This window comes from Manacus vitellinus, unplaced genomic scaffold (genome assembly GCF_001715985.3).
Source record: "Manacus vitellinus isolate BGI_N305 unplaced genomic scaffold, ASM171598v3 scaffold_26_pilon, whole genome shotgun sequence".
NCBI classification, from domain to species: Eukaryota; Metazoa; Chordata; class Aves; order Passeriformes; family Pipridae; genus Manacus; species Manacus vitellinus.
In genome coordinates this window covers 725,761-739,875 of record NW_021939960.1, presented here as the reverse complement: position 1 = coordinate 739,875, position 14,115 = coordinate 725,761, and the positions used below count along the sequence as shown (strand labels likewise).

The 14,115-nt window shown below is 43.0% G+C and overlaps 1 protein-coding gene and 1 long non-coding RNA gene across 3 annotated transcripts in view; one reads left to right on the top strand and one right to left on the bottom strand.

The window, feature by feature from the left end:
- Window positions 1-14,115, top strand: part of SULF2 (sulfatase 2) — a 116,444-nt gene that overhangs the window by 99,516 nt on the left and 2,813 nt on the right. For both annotated transcript variants that reach the window (XM_029960353.1, XM_018073902.2), the window contains 9 exons: window positions 5,235-5,478; window positions 7,208-7,304; window positions 9,009-9,103; window positions 10,690-10,749; window positions 11,156-11,325; window positions 11,744-11,886; window positions 12,117-12,240; window positions 12,721-12,751; window positions 13,023-13,079. In XM_029960353.1, the coding sequence (XP_029816213.1) occupies window positions 5,235-5,478; window positions 7,208-7,304; window positions 9,009-9,103; window positions 10,690-10,749; window positions 11,156-11,325; window positions 11,744-11,886; window positions 12,117-12,240; window positions 12,721-12,751; window positions 13,023-13,079 (1,021 nt within the window). The remainder of the gene's footprint in view (window positions 1-5,234; window positions 5,479-7,207; window positions 7,305-9,008; window positions 9,104-10,689; window positions 10,750-11,155; window positions 11,326-11,743; window positions 11,887-12,116; window positions 12,241-12,720; window positions 12,752-13,022; window positions 13,080-14,115) is intronic.
- LOC115307540 lies at window positions 10,660-12,136 on the bottom strand. Its single transcript, XR_003915859.1, has 2 exons — window positions 10,945-12,136; window positions 10,660-10,845 (listed from the first exon to the last, which is right to left on the bottom strand). It is a non-coding gene; the product is annotated as an uncharacterized LOC115307540 (long non-coding RNA).

The window sequence follows — 14,115 nt, the reverse complement described above, 5'->3', positions numbered from 1 at the left end:
CAAGGCTGACTTTTAACCAGAGATAACGACCAAAGGGGATGACTCTGTTTCTAGTTCCCTTGGCACAGATCAGGTGCTTTCTTTAGAAAGTCCATTTTACTGGCCTTACTCAGGCTAACACATATATTTGAAGTATATAGCCTAATTATAGATTAGAGGCAAATGGAAGCACAGAATTATTAGTGACTTGTAACGTTTCTTTCGTCTCACTCCACAAATACAGAGCCTTAATTATTTAGCACATTAGTCTTTCTATATAATGACCTGGCACAAACTTCAAACAGAGAGTTTAAATTGATTTTCTCCCATTATATTTGCTTTGCAAGCTGATTAGTAGCTACTAAGCTAATTTTTACTTGAAAAAAAAAATTACTGGTTCCAGGGTGAAATTACTCAACTATACTCGATGTTTAAATATGTGGCACAGCAGATTATCTAGTGTTATTTAAACACTGGAACTTGCACTTAATTGACTACTTCCTTTTTTAAAGTCCCAGAGAAGAAAGTTCAGTCCTGGGGATTCAAATAACAGGTGAAGATTGAAGGCACTTAAATGAGAAGAGGAAAACAATTTAAGTGAAGGCAACATAATGCTATCTGATAGCACTTAACACTCACTTAAGTACTTTCCCTCAGTGCTTTTCTAAACATTACCTAATTTCCACAACATCCAAAGGAGGTGGTTAAGTGCATAATTACCTTCAGTTTATGTGTGTAGAGAGGCTGAGGTAAAAGCAGTGAAAGTTGCTCTCTCTAGCAGAGGAATCAGAATGGGGTTTTTTCCTGTGTTCTGCTCAGAAGGGGCAGAGTTTTTACACTTCAGCTCCCTCTCCTCGTTGGACCTTAAGGCATAAACTTGAGCAGCTCAAGATAGGATCTTGCCAGTTACGTTGCCATTGCCTGTGTCTTAAGTAAAATAATTGTCTCTCCCTCTGCCCACATCCTGTGCTCTGCAGGGCAGAGGTGAACTTGGACCTGTTGGCAGAGACTCTTTGGTTTGCTCTTGGCTATTCTTTCCCATTCACTCACCTGATCTATCACACCCCAAATGCAAATGAGCACAAAGCAGTGCAAGTCAAGGTTTTCCAAACATCTTAGTTGGAAAGCTGGATTGTGTATAGTAAGAGGGGGACCTGGGTACTCCTGATGTGTATTTGGATTTTTATGTTCTGCTTCCACGAGACTTTGGGGTAAAGTGCAGTCTGTGCTGGGTTGTTTGGTTCTTAGGGAACCTTTGGGGTTAGTTACTCAGAATTTGGTGAGTGCATGAGATTATCCTGCAGCCCTGTTTGAATGCCAGTAAATTCATCAGACTGAACAAGTGCTAAATAGAAAATAGACATTTCAGACTGGACTGGGGTCATGTCCTCATGAATGCTGCAGTTCCCAGCAGTAGTGTGGCTTTGGAGGAAATGCCCTGACCACCCCCTGCCTCCTGTTGAGTGCAGCAGAGATTTGCAGAGGGCACTTTGGGAGGATTCTAATCTACAGACACGTGCAGAAATCCAGGTTGGATGCCCTGCACGTGTGGTGCCTCCAGCATGTTGCAAACCCTAATGGGGTACAAGGATTGGCCTTTTCAGAAAGATTAAACCCACTTATGTATAGTGAGAACAAGTGGTCTAAAAGGCCAGACTAAATGGCTGACAGAGGGGCTGGAGCACCAAATGTTTTGATAAAGTAATTCCTTTCTAATTGCTCGTTTTCAGGTGTAGCAGTGCTTTTAGCAGGCATCAAGTGTCTTTTTAAATTGAGTCAGGTCAGTTTTAAAATGGGATCATGTCATGTATGTGCCATTTGGGCTGCCTAAAAAATGCATCATTTGCCCACAAAGCTTTTAAGTGCCAAAAACACATAAGCATTAATATTTGGTGTGTCTGAGTTTGGTGTCAGGAATGTTTGAATTTTTGCATACGTTTTCTTCAGCGTGTTTTTATTCTTGTAAGAAAGATGAAACAGAGCTTTGCAGTAGGTAGAAAGTTTAAAGTACCAGTGAGCTCTTAAAATCTTCGGCTGTTTTGTGGTCTGCTGTGTTCTTATTGCTGTGGATTTGATCTCCTCCTCCTGTGATGGGCAAGTGTGTGTGATTAAAGGAATTCTCAAGCTGCATGTAGGGAAATGATGATAGGCCACACAGGTTTGTAAACAAACAGGAGTGTGTACAAAGGGCTTAGTGCATTATTATTCCAATTTTCCTGTCATTCATTTTTCTTTTGAGGTAATCTCAATGCTGGAGCAAAATGGCATTCTTTGTTGTTAAAAAAAAAAATAATCAGTTACTTTAAAGATAATGCATTTGAAGTATGATTTTTCATAGCAGTTGTGAGAAATGGGATACAAGAAAATTTTGTGGGTTGGGTGTTTTTTCCTCTTTGAAATACCTAGGGACACAGATTCGAAACATGGTTTCTAGAATTCCTGTGGCACACAGTGCCCAAGAAAAAACACCTTTAAACTTTATTTTTAGACACTGGAGATATTTAAAAAAAAAAAAAGTCTTTAAAGTGCCTAATTTTACTTTGTGTTATGGAAAACAAATGCTTTTTTGTCTACCAAATGCCAAATACATAGATGTTAGTGGGAAATGTTCCTTTGAGGTTCCAATGAAGACAAACATGCTGGCTGTGTGATCCAGGAAGACCCAGATGGATGAATGGGGCACTGAATTCAGTTGATTTTCTTGGCTTAGGTATTTCAGGGCTCCACTTTGGGGTTTGGCTCAGTTTTGGGGTTGCAGCCTCTCAGCAGTACCATCTTTAAGGCAGGTGGTTTCTGGAGTAGCTGAGGAAGAGAGGCATTGGGACTCAGCTTAGCAAAGCTGAACTTTAATAACTTGAAGAAGGAAGTATAGATGTTTGGGGCCAAATATTTAACAGCCCTGGATCTCCTGTTTTTGGGCTGTGTACAAAGGGAAATCGATTGACTAGTAAGTAATTAAACACTGGTATTTATGCCTGCAGTGCCCTTTGCAGGTGGGAGAGCACAGCACAGGTGAATATTGATCTCATGAAATATTTTAACCACTTCCTCAGAAAATGATAAGAGTTTGGTGCTGATCCCAGCACGGAGTCAGCACTGGGGATGGGATAAAGCCCTGCAAGCAGGTCCTGTAGGAGCTGCCTCACTGCAGCCCTGTTTGTTCCCTGCAAGGCTGTCTTGGTTTGGCTGCAGAGGGAGGAGGAACTGCTGGCTCCCAGCTCCTCAGGGATGTGTGTGCATGACTGTCTGGGGAGGTCCAGCGTGCTGGATTTGGCACAATAGACCTGGAAGGAAGGTAAATGCTTAGTTGGGGTGAGCTGAACAAGATGAAACGAGGGAGTGATTAAAGAAATGGGAGTTTATACTTTGAATCTAATTGTTAGGGTGTAGCTTTTTGGAACTTTCTCCTACATCTGAAAAGATGGGAGTTTCCTTCTCGTTTAGGCAAACATTTCCTGAATGGGTGCCTGAAGTGAGGCTGGTCTTTTGTGGCTTTTTTTATCCCTTCAGCAGTGACTCACCTGGCTTAATATCAGCAATAAACTTTGAACCACAGGTGGAAAATGTGCAAAGCCAGCAATCCAGCTGCTATTCTACTTTCCATGTGTGGTGCTGACAAAAATACAGTGCTTGGCCCAGTTTCAGGTGAGAGGAGATGTTTATTTCACTTCCCACAGTCTGCAAAATGCCTTTTGAGACTTTGCAGTCTATCTGAAGTGAACGTAAGGCTTCTTGAAAAGAAATCACTGCATCAGTGCCAAAGCATGGCAAGTATTTCTTTTGTCAGTTTTGGTTGTTCTACCTCAAATTCCCCTCTTTTTTTTTTCCCCCCCCTACTTGCTTTGCTGGGGAGATTAACCCCTAGAGAAAGCTGGTTTTTCTATGGGGCTTGGGAATGCAATAAAGGTCAGTCAGATCTCATTTGGCACATTGGTTGAGTTTTCCTGTGAGCAGGTTGCAGAGGGAGGTCCCATCTCATGAGGTGTGTTTGTCCGTGTGAAGGAGAAGTGACTGAAAAGGAGCCAGGGGCTCAGTTTTCCAGTAATGTCTGAGGTAACTCCAAGCCTCATACACAGAGCAAAGCCTCATACACAGAGCAGAAGGGAGTCTGTGGTGCTTAGGTTGTGCTTTTTTCCCTGAGGAATGAGGTGATTGTGCCGAGTCCAGTGAGTGACTCTCAGCAGTCACTGGTGGTGAACAGGAAATACAGCCAGAGATGGACCCGCTGTGCAGCAGGGAAGCTTAGATATACATTTAGATTCCATGGCTAGGTTGTATTTGTACCATTCCAGACCAAACAGAGGAGGAGTTCTGGGGATTTGAGCTGGAACAGAGAACTCTGGAAAGCAGTCATGGTGAAAAGATCAATGAGAATCTCACGGTGCACAGTGGCAGTTCATAGCAAATGTTTCATTTTGCTTTTGGGCTGCAAGTTCAGAAGCAAAGTCTGAGGGAGTGCAGAGCACTGGGGGGTGGTGCTTCGTGGAGAAACTCATTGATTGGGATGCATGTCAGGAAAATAACTGTGAAGCAAAGAATCAGACAGGGATAAAAGTACAGATTTGGATATTAATCCCTCCTGAAAAAAATCAAGCATCCAGCCTTGAAGATGAACACAGGATTGAGAAAAGGCTCAGGCTGAACAGGGGGGATACTGGGACAAGTTCCTGGAAGCGTTGGGGGATCCTGGCAGAGGAACATTGTCGGGAGGGCAGCAGAAGGGCAGAGCCTGGTGGGTGGGGGTGTGACTGTGAAGGTACCCGGTGTGACTGGGGGGTACCCGGTGTGACTGGGGGGACCCGGTGTGATGGGGTTGGGGTACCCGGTGTGACGTGGGGGTACCCGGTGTGACTGTGGGGTACCCGGTGTGACTGTGGGGGTACCCGGTGTGACTGTGGGGTCGGTGCCCGCGGCGCGGCTGCCACCTGGTGACCGTGGGCAGAGCAGCGCCCGCCTGAGCGAGCTCTTTGTTCTCTGCGATGCGGGGCAAGAACGTTTTCTTTCCCCTCTGCCATTCGTTTGTGTCTGCACTGTACCTGCCCTCTCCCTGCTGTGGGGTGTCCGTCCATCCTTCCGTCCGTTCCAAAGGTGAGGAAGCAGCAGCTCAGAGGAACAACTGCAACAAACCTTCTTTGTCATCCACTTTAATTCCAAACAGCACAGTGTGGGCTGGTTGTTTTCCTCCCAAGAACCACAGAGAGGAGTGAATTGTAACATGCTGCTCCTGCCCTTCTGTCACTTCTTTTCCCGTGCAGAATTCAAACCAAGCTACGTCCGGAATCGCTCCGTCCGTTCCGTGTCTGTGGAGCTGGCTGGGGCTGTTTATAACCTGGGCTTAGAGGATGGATACCAGCCCATCTTCCCAAGGAACATCTCCAAGCGTCACAAGGTGCAGAGGGCTGTTCTCCGTGAGGAGGAGGACAGAGACATGGGGGAGTACAGTGGCACTGGTGGCATTGCAGAGTACACAGCCCCGAACCTGATCAAAGTGACCCACAGGTGAGTGCTCGGGGTAGAGCTGGGAAAGATTTTGCTGCTTAAGTGGCTGCTTTACATAGGTGGGTGGGTTAAAGTGTGCTAAGCACATTGGACACCCAGTCTAGCTTCACTAAAATTCATATTCCAACCTGTAAAACAGCCTGTGGTTCTGCTGTAGTTTTGTCAGAAGAGCTGCAGCAGTGCTTTTGTGTGTCCTGCACCGGGGAGAGACAGCAGTCACAGATCAGGGCATTTTCCAGACATGCAACAGTTATGTGACACCTGTGTGAAAACAGGAGAGGCCTCACCCCTGGAAATCAGTGTGACCTGGCCTGGCTGGAGGCCAAAGGCTCTGACTGGAGTGCGAACTGGTTTTGGGTCTCTGGTTGCTTTGTGCAAGCTTTCTGTAACCAGTGCCAGGAAAGGAAAATCTATATTATGAATGAAGTTGGAGCCTTGGGAAATGGAACATACTGGGAGAGAGGGAAGGCAATTGTCTGAGCACTCCAGTGGCTAAAAATAATTTCCTCAGGGAAATTTCCTAGGGACTGATGGTGTCTTTTCAACTGTACTTTGATGAGTTTAATCACCATTTCCGCTTGTGAATTATCAGGAAAGCCACCAATCATTACTGACTGTCATTAAATTGTCATTAACTTGTTTAATGACTAACTCATGTAAACATGCAGGAGCCAATTAGCTGCTCTTGGTATCTGTGTTTTCCATTTGACTTCTGTCCACAGAAGTGAGTTAGAGACTTGCCAGTAGGAGGAAAGGTATCTAGGTTGGCATCAGAGAATTGTCCTCTTAACCCAGCTCTCATGAATGTTCAGGACTCTTTTCTTCTGGAACAAATTTAATTGATTTTTTTGCTGCCTTACTGGGTGAATCCAAAATTCATACAAGGAACTGTCAGGAAGGTTGTGCATTATTCATGAGGAGTCCCCAGGAACACTAGCAGAAAAGAAGGCAGTGGGACAACATGCATGAGGTGGTTTAAAGGAAATAAAGGAGTAAATAAAGGAGTTTTAATTTAAACAGGCATTCAGAAATGACTGTGTGGTATTTGACCCTTAATGAACTTTCTCAGGTAAATCTGTCAGGTGGTGATTTTTGTTTGCTTGTCTATTAAAGAATTTTAAAAACTGGATTTTACTAGAAGTTAGTGAAACATAAGGACTTAATATTGTCAGAGGGTATTTTGCCTTTGAAGTCAGGGCTCAAAATTGTATCCCTTTTGTAGAAAACAGCAAAATTTTTTTTGTATCTGGTTTGTTCTTCTGGGTTTTTTTTTCCCTTTTCTTTATGGTGTGGTAATACATCTTATATTGAAATACTTTATCATTGCCTCTGCATCACTTAGTTATGCACTGGGAAACTGCTTCTGAGTAATGCTTTAGTGCTTGCTAGTTAGTAGAGATTTATTTAGACAGTCTAATGAATTAGCAAGAACTCTGTGCAGCACAATTTACGTACAGAAATTAAGCAGTCAACAGGTTCTGCTTGATAGAAATAGTCTCCTTGAATTCTTCTGCTTCTTTAAAATTTCCATGGCAACTCAAAGCCAGACTTCTTTCCTGGCTCAGAACATGCTTGTGTTCTCTGGAGTGAATATTGGGTTTTGAATTCTGCATGTCATTTGCAATCCATGGTCTCATTTGTCCTGGAGCTGTGTTATTAAAAGCTGCTGCTTGCCTTGCCCTGGGTGTGTATCCCCTGTAACAAACCCTGTTTGCTTTTCCATGCCAAGGTGTTACATCCTGGAGAATGACACTGTTCAGTGTGACACAGATCTGTACAGGTCACTGCAAGCTTGGAAGGACCATAAACTTCATATTGACCACGAGGTCAGTGCTGTTTGCAGAGTGTGTTTTCAGCAGGGTTTTCTGTGGGCTGATAGGATCATGCTGACTGTGTGTGTCTGTCTGTCTGCCTCTGGGTGTCTTTGTCCCTCTCTGGAACCTTTTGAACTTGCTGGCTGATTTCTGAACAGACATTTCAGAGATAATTAAGTCAGTACAAGTTTGTGAAGGCAGGATGCTGAGTGAAGGAGAGAACTGCAACTGAAGGCACAGCTGAGAGGTGTCATATGCCTTATGAGATAAATAAGACTTGTAAGTGTCCCCATCCTGGGAAAAAAATGAATCTGGATCTTTCCAACCTTTTAATAGCCCTGCTCTGCCAATGTACCTCTCAAAACCAAGATTTCAACATCAAATGTAAGACCAAGGAAAAGTGAGGTCCATTAGTTTGGTGCTTCTGGGATTAATTTCTTTTGCTTGCTTGTGCTTTTCTTAACCCTTGCACTTTGGAATTGAATTTTTTTCATAGGCTTGTGTATATGAAGAACCTGGAGATGATTTGCCCTATGAAATTGGCCTGTAAAACAATCATCTGATATTTTTGTCACTAATATTTAAGAATGTATGCTCAAACCTTTCACATGTGTTGTGTACAAAAGAGGGTCTAGGGATCCTCTTCCAAGGACCAGGTAGTGGTGGAACAAATGCCAGAGAGGAGCATAAAGGACAGACCTCCTGTAAACTCTTACCAAATTACATAAATTCACAGCAAAGTTCTGTGTAGGAACTTCTTGGCCCCCTTTTATGGTACAGTTGGCACAGAAGGCAGATACTGAAAAATTTACTAGTCTGCAAAGATTTAAAAGGGCAATTTCAATCTCACCACGCTCTGGTGATTGTTTTTTCTTCAGAAAACTTGGGCAGTATGGAGTGTCAAAGGACATGGGAGCTCGCCTCTGTCCTGTTGTGCTCCTGATTTAGGGTCACAGGGCTGGATTCTTGGTGTATTTTCCTTGAACATCCTGTCCTGTCTCTGCTCCAACAGCCACGAGCTTCCACATCAGTGGCTTCTGGTAACTGATGGCTCGTGGTGGTTCTGCAGACTGTTCACAGTGGATTACACTGCTTTTTCTGCTGTGTAGAGAGCTGAGGGGGAGGCCTGCAATACCCATCTGAGGTACTGCAATACCCACTGTGTATAACCAGGCTGAACAAAAGCAGGAGTTTCATTCAGTGAAAAAGCCAAGCAGTTAAAAATAAAGCCCTGTGGGTGGCACAGTTGACTGCTGGTGGCTGTGCCATGTGGGCAGACACTGCTAAAGCCTGCCATGCAAACAGGGCCTTGCTTTCAGAGCCTCTCAAGAGGGATTTCAGAGCACTCCCTCCCCATCCCCTTCGTGGTGTCAGAACAGGCTGAAATGTAAGGGTTTCCTTTTCCTTGGAGCAACCTTTCTCCTCTTGCAAATGTGAGCCCAAGAGGAGAAATCCCAATGGAAGCAGGAGTGTCTGTGTGCCCCCCATTCCCTCTCACAGTCAAGAGTGAGAGAGCAGGCAAACCAGCAAGGCTTCCTCCTGCTGGAGTTTCCTTCTGGAAAGTCAGTTCAAAAATACTTGTTAGTGGTGAGAGTCATGGCAGGTAGTGAAGAGGAAGCATTTGGTGACAGCAAAATGGGTTTGAGAAGGTTAGAATAAGACTAAATTATGCTGTATTTTTTAACCTCTATCTTTACCTTTTTTTTTTTTCCTTAGATTGAAACCTTGCAAAATAAAATAAAAAACCTGAGGGAGGTGAGAGGTCATCTAAAGAAGAAACGACCTGAGGAGTGTGATTGTAACAAGATAAGGTATTTCTTGTGTACTTCAGAATAATTATTTGTAGTGTGAAACTGTAACTGATTGATCTCCTCACAGGAGGGATCAGGGTCTGGTTTGTTTGGTGGTTGCCTGCTTACTCTGCCCTTGAATGTGCTTTCAGGGGAGTTGGGCTGCTGCCCAAGTGCATGACACACCTTCTCCCAGGCAGGACTTTAATTGCCTGTGTCAAGTGGTGGTGATGTAACGTGGCTTGTAAACCAGTTAGTTCTGCTCTTGTACTGAAGATGCTGCTGTTAAATATCAGAGATGAATATTTTAAGCTTGCAGGGTTCTTTCTGGCAGCTTTGACACGGGCAAACTGTGGTTATGGTGCAGTGTTACACAAATCTGTCATAAAAACAGTGGGAAGATGAGAGGATTTCTTCCCATGCAGTTTTTTCCAAGGCTGGATGTATTATCTCCTAAGATGAAATCACTGCACTATTTAGCAGCTACATCTGTTGGGAGAAGCAGGAATTTAACAGCTGGTGCAGAGTTACCTGTGTTTGTAACCACCACTGGCTCAGGGCAACAGATATTTCTTTTCCCTGCTCCAGATCACTTGTGCATTAAGTGCAGCAGGCACTAGAACAGTGATTAGGTGTTAAGGTCTCTGCATAGTTGGTTCTTATATAGCCAAATATTTGCAAAGTGGCCACAGGGTCAGCCCACTGATTACATGGAAAGGAGGTTCATAGAATCATAGAACATTAAGGTTTGAAAGGGACCTCAAAGATGATCCAGTTTTTCAGACTAATACAGGTTACACTTACTTCTATTTGTGCACAGCATTTTTAAGATGACTAATCCCACTGAAATCAATGAAGTTAATCATCCAAGTTATAAATGTTCATGTGTTTGCAGAACTGCATTGCTTTAGAATTAGTTAATCTGTGCAAGGTTAAAAAAAACTGAAGGAGATAGTTCTTTATTAATCTTACTTTGTTAATTTGTTATAAGGATTACATTTAGGAAAGCTCCCAATAGCATTAAGAATTAAAAAGATTTGTTTTGAAGGGAATTTTTATCTGCTAACTAACTGAATTCAGAACAACAGCATTTATTAAACTTTGTTTCTGTTTGATTTTTTTGGGTAGTAACTTTATTAGTCAGAAAATACTGCCATTGGCTGAGGCTGTTTTGTCTCTTTTTACCTTTGGTAATTCCACAGAAAGGAGACTTCTGCAAAATCATGAAAGGGTTTCTGGAGACAGAGGCAAAGCAGTAGGCAAGGGTGTGTATGTCTGCTTACACCCTCATACTGAGAATATATTAGGCACTGCTCTTGCTGGGACAGTTCAGTCCATCTTGTTAGCTTTCCTGGAACTTCCAGCTAGTAACAAAGGAGGAAACCCCCTTCCCCAACCCTACAGTACAGCTGGCATTGAAATTCTTCCAAGGGGCACAGGGAGCTGGGAAGGGGGCCTGGCACAGTCGAGTGAGGCTCTTTATTCACTGTACACCAACAAATGGAGAAGTGACACTGGATTAAATCTGCTTCAAACCCCGTCTGATGGTGTGGTACAAATAGGAGCAGTTGTCTTTGTTCACCAGCCATGCTGTTTTTATTTTCCAGTTATCATTCAAAACACAAAACCAAGCTGAGGCACAAGGGATCCAGTCTTCATCCTTTCAAGTAAGTGAAGGGCTGTTCCTTTGAAAGAGGATGTGCCAAGTCATTATAATATTTGGTCCACACAAACTAAGCAGAAGTACTAGTGCTTCATTTATCCTGTATTAAAAAGCATAAACAAAGAGACACTGGGCAAGGAACTAATGCTAGTAAATTCTGAGATAAGGTTCCTGCTTTGGGAAATGTCATATCACAGACCTCAGGCAAGCCCTGTAAGCCCCTTTGGCTGCATTTTCATTTTCCAGTGCTGTTGAATTGCAGAGTCATCTCCATCTGGAAGAGAAGCCATTTAATTAAAAAGATGTTGATTCTTTCCCTGAGAGCAGCTTATTTTACGAGCTGTGTCGGGTTTTTTAGGTGCATTCAAGTGTAACAGAGTTTGCATGACCCTGATGTTTGGTGTGTGCAGGAAAGCCCTCCAGGAGAAGGACAGGCTGTGGCTGCTGCGGGAGCAGAGGAGGAAGAAGAAGCTGCGCAAGCTGCTGAAGAGGATCAAAAACAACGACACGTGCAGCATGCCCGGGCTCACCTGCTTCACCCACGACAACCAGCACTGGCAAACTGCTCCCCTCTGGACATGTAAGGATACTGGAAACTCGGGAACAGGGAGGTGGGTTCTGGCCAGACCGGGCCGGGCTGTTGGGTTCCCAGTTTGGGGTTTCAGTGCCTGTGTAGCCCCAAAGGAAAGAATCTGTTCCAGTGCTGCACAAAAGGCAAGGGAGGTAAAAACAACTGCAAGTAACCAACAGACAGTGCACAGTGTGGGTGTGGTATCTCACCATCTGGAGTGTTTCCCAACTGGACAAGATGTTGCTCTAATGAGCCGTGTGGTGTGGGTTAGGTGTGCACAGAGCAAGAGGCTGATGCTGGAAGGCATTCTCTGCTTTAGAGCTCAGGAGTGAGAGTTACCCTCTGTGAATAAAGGAATGCTATAAACAGAAATAATTAGCAGTGCCAAAGACTGTAGCTGATGCTTTTCTAACTGTTCCATTTGCAGTGGGCCCTTTCTGTGCCTGTACCAGTGCCAACAACAACACCTACTGGTGTTTGAGGACAATCAATGAGACCCACAACTTCCTGTTCTGTGAATTTGCTACTGGATTTCTGGAGTATTTTGACCTCAATACTGATCCATATCAGGTATCTGATCATAGACCTCAAGATCACAGCTGAAGAAATAACAGCATTTTTCCTTATTGACGATTAACTGAATTGCCCAGTATTGCTGCAGGATGTAATTTAAGGCCTCTGTCACTTAAACCAGTATAATTTGGCTCTTTCCTGTTACAAATAAACCACCTGTATTCCATATATGAAAGCTATCAAACTACAGAGCAATAGTTACTAACAAGAACCCCTGTTTATTGCAGCTAATTAATGCAGTGAATACGCTCGACAGAGAGGTTCTCAATCAACTGCACGTCCAGCTCATGGAACTCAGGAGCTGCAAAGGGTATAAGCAATGCAATCCAAGAACTAGGAACATGGATCTAGGTAAGTGCCTCTCCTGTTGCACTTACAAACCCCCCAAAAAGGAAATGGGGCTCGCTCTTACCATTATGAACCTTGAATCAGCCAAAAGGATTTTAGTATTTCTTAGTACTGGTAATGTCCTGCTGAGCTGGTAACTGCATGCTCAGATTTTTGTAGGTGTTCAGTTTGTGTTATGTAATGTTTTTAAAATTAAGAATGATACTTAAATCACTCATCAGCCTGGTGATGAGTGTTACAGACATGCAGAGGATGATGAGGAAAGAAAGATACTGGTGAAAGAGGGAAAGAATACCCTAATAGACACTATCAAGCTCATAGGCCAGTTCAAGTTGGAAGAGACTTGTGGAGTTGTGCAGGGTCAGATGTGAGGGCATGCCAGGTTACTCAGGGCATTGGGTGATCTGTTATTAAGTCTTTTTTAAAATTGTCTTACCTGATACAGGCAATCCCTGGTAACATTGTTAATTTTTCTTCACCTAGGACTTAAAGATGGAAGCTACGAGCAGTACAGGTACATTTAAAAAAAAAAAGTTACATTATTATTCTTAAATACTACTTTCATGCTGAAAAAAACATGGACAGGCATGGCCTGGAAGGGCATTTGAAAGGGCTTTCCACCCCAGTTGCTTTGAAACACTTTGAAACTTCTTTGTTTCATGTTCTAACTTTGGTAGTCAAAATTCAGGCTGAACTCTTCTCCTTCTTCATCTTTCAGACTGTAGTGCTGGTGGTTTTCTTGGTGATGGTTAACTTTTTTTCTCCTTTTGCTGCTTGAAAATTAGGCAGTTTCAGCGTCGAAAATGGCCAGATGTGAAGAGACCATCATCTGCCAAGTCACTGTGAGTTGGGAGCAGTTCACCAAAACCATTTGCTTTTTTGCTTTAGCTTTTTCCTTCTCTTTTTGCATGCAGCACCTTTTATAACATCATCATCTATTCTCATGGAATGCTTAAGTGGGAAGTCCTCTAAATTATGCAAGAAATATGATATTTCCACATCATTACTGACAACTGCTGCACAAAACCTCTTGGTCCATGTTTTCTGGGACTCCAGGAGCATTAAGGTCAAGGCAATTTCAAATGAGTAAAGGTGGATGGATGCTCAGCTGAAGAAACCAGTTATGGTCAACTGCCAGTTAAATTTAAAGACCAGTATGTTGGTTTTGCCTAAATTTAAATTAGTAGCAGCTACCTTGTGGTTTTTCATCCAATCCAGAAAGAACAAAATCTTTTAACTGTAATTTCTCACTAGCAGAGAGACAGTACCTTGTACTTTCTTGCTCTTTATCTGACCACAGCCTTCTGTTATGAGCAAAAAAAGGAAGTTAAAACAGAAAGTAGACTACTACAAGACAGATTTGTATCTAAGACTGCTTTTTTTTCTTACTGAGCTGCCCTTCAAAACTTGACAATGATATTCAGTTCTCAACCTGCCAGAGCTCAAAGGCGAGATACAAATTTAAGTACTTAAAAAGTTACTGTCTCTGAATCTCCCCTTAAAAAGAAGGCAAGAGATTTCAGTTCATTAAAAATCATAAAGTGCTCTCAAACAGTGCAGTGGCAAAAATATGCACAAGTCCCTTCCTAGACACAGTCTGGCCTTCTCACTCGCCCAAGAGGATTTGCTCATGTAATAGAGCATTTTTATTTCTAGTTGAAGAGATCTAAGACTGGCTTTAGAACCAGAGTGAAGCTTGAATTAACAAGCTTTGTACAGATTGAAGTTTCAAACAGAGTTGGATTGTGTTTCTGTCATACACCTGCTATGGTTTTATAGGTGGTGCACAGTGTTTCCATTGTTTTTTACTGCATGGAATCATTAAAAATATTTAACTGCTTTCTACTGGAATATTATACACTAAAACTGTGTTTTGTT